Below are 6,379 nucleotides of genomic sequence, written 5' to 3'. Positions count from 1 at the left end.
CTGCGTGTGCACCTGTCCAAGGGGCTCCGGGATACAAGCAAAGATGAAGTCATCTCTGAGGGCCGGGGGTCTGGCAGGCCTGTGAGCGCTTGTCTTCTGCTTCTCTCACTCTGCCGCTGCTCCGCTGCCTCGCTGTCCCTTCTATAGCCCCAGCCCCCGCCCCTCTTCCCAGCCTCTCGGTCCTCCTACCGGCTGAGCGCCCTGGATCCTCACTCCGCCCTCCTCTGCAGGAGCCAACCAGCGCGGAGGGGCCGCTGGGCTCCCGCTGCAAGAGCATAAAATCCGCTTGGCTCCAGCCGCTGCGCTCCCTTCCCCACCGGTCAGGGTGCCCGACTAGGCAAGGTTTTCCCTGGGGCTTGCAGTCCAGTGGGCGGCGCCGCTGGACCCGACCTCGCCTCCAAGCAGGCTTAGGGATATTCACTTTCCGCTTCCAGAAAAGTTGGGAGAAAGTGAATTTGGGGTGGATTGGGAAGTGGTGGCAGCTCCTTCCCTTCCCCAAGTCCCACACTGCACAGCCTCATTTCCTGACAGCCTGTCACCCTCCCTGAGCCCTCTTGCCCTTTGCTCCTAAGCTTCCCCCCATTGTGTGATCAGCATCTTCTCCTTCCTTATCTCTTTCTCCCTCCCTGTCTCTATTTCTCCTTATTTTCACCTTCTCCCTGTTATTCCCCCTTCTGCTTTCTCGCCAAAGGAAACCTTCCCCTTCCCACTCCATTTCACCCATCAAACCCCTCCACTTGCCCCCACACTGTCCACCCCTCTCTCTCCCCCTTCCCCATCCCTCCCAGCAAAGTCAGCCATGGATTCTGGGCCTGCCTGGGCTGCCAACCCCACTCCCCAGGGCACCTTGTCTGCCCCCAATGCCACCACACCCTGGCTGGGCCGGGATGAGGAGCTGGCCAAGGCAGAGATTGGAGTCCTGGCCACTGTCCTGGTGCTGGCGACAGGGGGCAATCTGACTGTGCTGCTGACCCTGGGACAGAGAAGCCGCAAGCGCTCCCGCATGCACCTGTTTGTTCTGCACCTGGCCCTGACCGACCTGGGCGTGGCGCTCTTCCAGGTGCTGCCCCAGCTGCTGTGGGACATCACCTACCGCTTCCAGGGCCCCGACCTCCTCTGCCGGGCCGTCAAGTACCTGCAGGTGCTCAGCATGTTTGCCTCCACCTACATGCTGCTGGCCATGACGCTGGACCGCTACCTGGCAGTTTGTCACCCGCTGCGCAGCCTCCAGCAGCCCAGCCAGTCCGCCTACCCGTTCATCACCGCCCCTTGGCTGCTGGCTGCCGTCCTGAGCCTGCCTCAAGTCTTCATCTTTTCTCTGCAAGAGGTGATCCAGGGCACTGGGGTGCTGGACTGCTGGGCGCACTTCCACGTCCCTTGGGGGCCTCGCGTCTACATCACCTGGACTACCCTGGCCATCTTTGTCCTGCCCGTGGCCATGCTCACGGCCTGCTACAGCCTCATCTACCGTGAGATCTGTAAGAACCTCAAAGTCAAGACACAGGCCCGGAAGGTGGAAGGAAGGGGCTGGAGGACGTGGGACAGGACCTCACCTTCTGGCCCAGCTGTGGCCACACGGGGGCTGCCATCCCGAGTCAGCAGCATCAACACCATCTCCAGGGCCAAGATCCAAACCGTGAAAATGACTTTTGTCATCGTGCTGGCGTACATCGCCTGCTGGGCACCCTTCTTCAGCGTCCAGATGTGGTCCGTGTGGGACAAGAATGCCCCCAATGAAGGCAAGTGTGTGTTGGTGGGGGAGGGGGAGTGGAAAAGAACAAGGAAAGGAGAACGGCAGGCTTAGGACAGGGTTCTCAAGCTTCCCAGGGCCTGGCCGATGACAGATGAGCGAAGGAATTATGAAAGGTGGTGCCTGTCCCCTGCGCAAAGGGGCGGCTACAACTCCCATCCAGCCTACGGATGTCTGTGAATATCTTTTATGTAAAATTTCCATAGTTAAAATTTTGGGAACCTATTTAAACATTTAACAATATTACGTGGACTTAGCAAAATCTGACTGTTGGCAGATTTGGCCAACCAAGTACCTGCCAGTTTCACAGATGAGCATTAGAATCATAGAATGACCGGGTTGAAATTTTCAAATTGTCCAGGATGACGATTGGTGACCACGGCTGAGAGCTGTGTCTCTCAGCACTCTCCCCTCCTGAGCCTGGGCATGACTTTGAACTCCTTCTCAACAACCACTTCTAATTAATTAGCCTGTTGGCACATGACAACCCTGAAATGGCAAGTTCAACTCCCTCATTCTGCTAACGGGGCAGAGAGGCTCAGAGGGGAAAGGTGACTTACCCAGGACCACACAGCCAGTGGGTGGCAAAATGAAAAGTTGAAAAGTAGGCCTGCCATCTCCTTGTCTTTTTTCCCTTACCCCCTGCTCTGTTCTTGGATCTGGACAAAATGGGATCCTGGGATCCTCCATGAAGACCATGTTCTGGTGGGCACAAAGGAGGCCTTGCTACTGTCATTTTTCTGGCATGAGGTCGAGGGAAACCGCCTGAGCTTTAGACACTGCAGGACAGTCCAGCCATCTGAGGATGAGTGTGTACTCTGGGAGGTAGGGCTATGTGTGGGCAACTTAAATGTTGAAAACAGCGTTCAAAGACGTCCCTTCCTGCTCCCCTAAGAAGAGTGGGATGTGGGGACAAGAGCAAGTCAAGTCGTCTGCGTGTTTGTGAATGGGGGTGTCTGGGTTCTATGCAGTGCGAGTCATGTGCATGGCCCGGGATGTATAATGGGTGCATATGTAACCCCCCGAGGGAGGCCATGAGCACAGGTTCTTCTGGAAGCTTCCTGACAGTTTGCTGACCAGCAGACCCAGGCTACCAATTCATACCAGCTTCCAGGGAGTGGATCCCCATTGCTGTGTGTTTTTGTTTCTAATCTCATTTTGCTCATCTTAGGACACACTCAAGACAAATACTTTGTTTTTCTGGAGAGACTAAATAAGAGCCAGCCTGTTCATGAATTGAACACAAGCCTGCAAGAGAAGTGTGAAAACGACACCAACCATTACGGTCCCAATTTATCCCCTCTTTTGGACATCCCTCCGGACAGGAGGCCATTTGCAAATTACCCTTTAAGCAATGAACGCATTGATTCTAACCGACCATAGGAAACCCACCCACCCCCGCTCTAGTCAAGCACAGAACAGAAGAAAGATTAGTGCCAAGCACATTTGGTCCTCGGTGCTTACCGGAGGCCTTCTCTGCTTTATGTCTGAGTAACCTGAGACTCAGGGAGGTGAAATAACTCGTCCATAGTGCCACTGCTAGTAAGACATGGTGCCGGGACCCGAACCGAGGTCATTATGGCCCGAGCATTAGCCAAGACCTGGCTTGACTTTCAACAATTCAGCTTAGCCAATGGCAGTGGGGGGTGGGTGCGGTGGAGAGTCATTTGTCCCTTCATCGAGGAACCTCCCAGAAGATGGAGACCCTGCCACCCAGTCAGTGTGGGCTTCCCTGCTTGCCCCCCATGTCACTACCCCTGAGCCTGCCCCTCAGTACGTCCCTACACGCCTCACCTGCCTAGTGACTTACCACTAACCCAGAGTTGCTCTGAGCAGGGAGGGCAGGAACAATGTGTTACCTTACAAGGCAATGTGCTCTCTCTGGAAACTGGAAACCCTTTGAGGCCCTTCTAGTTGGGCTGAGATCCGCCATTACTTTAAACATACCTTCCAGGACACCCAGTTCCTTTCCATAGCATTCCGGCTTCCTGGCCTCCTGTCCATGAGTCTCTGGTTGGAGCCCATCTGCTTGCCCTTGCTCTGCCCCCGACTGTCTGCTGAGGTCCTGCCGGGAAGCAGTCCGGGTCAGTCCCGGTCTGCTCTGTAGGCTTGAGCGCTGGACGCTCTGCAGACCCTGGCGCTCGGGCCCCATTTCCGGCCCCTGCACTGGGCCTGGCTCCGAGGGGGCCTGGTCCAACAGATGTTTCCCAGGCGAAGGCACTCATGGAAACCCTCAGTCCCTGTCCTCAAAGAGGGCGGGGATAGGGTGAACACCACTCCCTTAGCCAAAGCAACTTCCCACATCTTCCGCAGCTTCCTGGTGTTGTGAGCTGGGGAGCAGGCCCGAATGTAGGGAAAATGAAGGAGGCTCCGTTCGTTGTTGGTCCCTCCTGCACGTCTAGGTGCTCCCTGCTGCCCCCGACTCTCTGCCCTACGTGGGTCAATCCAGGCCCAGATGCCTTTAGCTTCTCACCATTTTGCTTTGTGTCTTCACCCCAGCGTCCTGACCCTGCACCTTCCCTTTGCTGGGGCCACACCCCGGAACACAGTTATGGGCCAGGTGCCCAAGGAACCGGAGTCTCTGAAGGTCTCATTGTGCTTTACAGAGTAGGCAGTTGAGTTTTGCCTTTGAATTTGTTGGCTGAAACTGCACAAGAGTGCAGGATGGCTGCCTTGGAGTCGGTGGGGCCGCCTTCACGTCTGTGTCACAACCCCTAAGATTCCGTAGAGCTTTGACCTTGCTTTCAGTGATTCCATAGCCTCTGCAGAAGGTTCCGCAGTGTGCAACCTGGGCCACGGCCGGGACGTAGGGCAACCCGAAGGCGGTCAGAGCCCCTCCCGGAAGCCGTCCCACTGGCCTATGGGGCTCCATGTGGTCATCAGAAAGAATTTCGTGTCTGGGAGAGATCTTATCAGTCTGCACGCTCCCATTTTGACTGTCCAAGAGAGAAATGAGTTTTTCCCTGAAGGACGGTGCATTCCTTGGGTATAATCCCTGAGGATACAAGCAAGTCTGGAACGGGATGCTTGGGGGCCCTGTTCCTAGCAGCTGCCCCTCCACTGCAGTCAGAGATGAGGCCGTGGGACCTGCACGGTGGCCCATGGGGTTGATTGCCCTCCCAGGCCCCCAGCAGAGGCCTGGCACCATCAGGGCTCCCGTGCCCTACTCCTAAGTGGCAGGATGAACGGCGCTGGACAGTGTGCACCCATATCTTTGACATAAATGAGAACATGGGTCAAAGGGGCCTGAACTTGCTCTAAAATCATAGTTATTTTCCATTAAGTGAGGCAAGTTCTGGGTTTTGGAACAATGACACCATCTCCTGTTTGGACTAGTCCTGTTCCTGACTCTGTGTACGCCTCAAAAGTCAACCTTGGAGCAAACCTTAGCTCATACCCTTACCCTGTGGTCCCAGATGAGATCCAGTGACATCCGCCTCTGGAGCCGGAGTCCCAGCTCCAAGTCCCAGCTGTGCTCCTTTCTGCTTCTAGAACCCAAGGGAGTCCTTTCTCCCCGCTGGGAACTCAGTTCTGCGCAGTGGGGTCTTGGAATCTCTCCCAGATCCCACCCAGCTTGGTAATTCTCAGGCTTCTTGTGCTTCTCCTTCTGCAGATTCAACCAATGTGGCCTTCACCATCTCCATGCTCCTGGGCAACCTGAGCAGCTGTTGCAACCCCTGGGTCTACATGGGTTTCAACAGCCACCTGTGGCCGCACCCCCTGCACCGCCTGGCCTGCTGCGGGGGACCCCGGCCCCGGCCCTGCCCGCAGCTCTCCAGCGACAGCCCCTCGGGCTGCCACACCACGCTGCTGACCTGCTCCAGCGGCCTGCCCACCCTCACGCTCAGCCCCAGGCTCTGTGGGGGCCCCGGGTCCGAAGGCTCCCGGAAGGGCTCAGTGCAGGAGCATGGCAAAGCCTCCCCTGAGACCATCGCCTTTTAGGGAACCGTCGCCCGTGGGGCTAGCGAGGATCTCTGCCCGTGTCAGCACTGGCTGTAAAAGCTGGGAGGGCCCTGGTTGGAGTTAGGGGAGCCCACTTTGAGGCAGGGTCAGGGGGCCAGAATGGCTGCCCTACCTTTGGTGTTACTGGTGCCTCTGGTATGCGGGCGGACCCTCGTTTGCTCCCAGTCTCACACCTTGGGAATCGGGGAGAGTCAAAGCCTCTGTTTCCCTGACCCTGCGCACTCACAGCGTGCCTGGGAACCCACCCATGTAGTCCACGAGGTGCCTCAGGTCTCAGGCAGGCCTAGCGGGGCAAGGGGGTCCAACAGGGGGCAAGGACTCTGGCTGGTCTCCCGCCTTGACTGTTTGTCCCCATCCTACCCTGAAGAGCACACTTGGTGCAACCAGGAGTGGGGAGAAGTGAAAACCCCGGAGAAGGGTCCTATTTCTCTACCCAGATCCTGGATTTGTTTGTTTTCTATGGGAAGGCATCTTTCAGGAAGGAAACCAAAGAGGAGGATGGATACGGCAGGTGCACCAGCTTTGCCCGCTGTGCCGGCCTGTCTGCTGAAGGGGGAATGGAGGACTTGGTACAGCACCTGTAGCTAGGAAAAATCCACGGACGCTAGTGTTTCTCCTCCCCACCCCCATCATTCACCTTTATAGGATGGGTGCCAGGGCAAAGCA

At 56.8% G+C, this 6,379-nt stretch overlaps 1 protein-coding gene across 1 annotated transcript; it reads left to right on the top strand.

Moving 5' to 3' along the window:
- The first annotated feature begins 799 nt into the window (after window positions 1-799).
- AVPR1B (arginine vasopressin receptor 1B) lies at window positions 800-5,692 on the top strand. Its single transcript, XM_047704056.1, has 2 exons — window positions 800-1,739; window positions 5,364-5,692. The coding sequence occupies exons 1-2, from the start codon at window positions 800-802 to the stop codon at window positions 5,690-5,692; spliced, it is 1,269 nt and encodes a 422-aa protein (XP_047560012.1).
- The last annotated feature ends 687 nt before the right edge of the window (window positions 5,693-6,379 follow it).

The sequence above is a fragment of the Lutra lutra genome, chromosome 15 (assembly GCF_902655055.1).
Source record: "Lutra lutra chromosome 15, mLutLut1.2, whole genome shotgun sequence".
Lineage (NCBI taxonomy): Eukaryota > Metazoa > Chordata > Mammalia > Carnivora > Mustelidae > Lutra > Lutra lutra.
This window is presented reverse-complemented; position numbering and strand designations above follow the sequence as displayed.

What these genes read in the sequence shown, in the direction of transcription:
- AVPR1B (XM_047704056.1), top strand. Translation starts at nt 800, where the DNA reads ATGGATTCTGGGCCTGCCTGGGCTGCCAACCCCACTCCCCAGGGCACC. An exon ending in CAAGAATGCCCCCAATGAAG is followed by an intron (nt 1,740 to 5,363) that starts GCAAGTGTGTGT and finishes CTCCTTCTGCAG; the next exon opens with ATTCAACCAATGTGGCCTTC.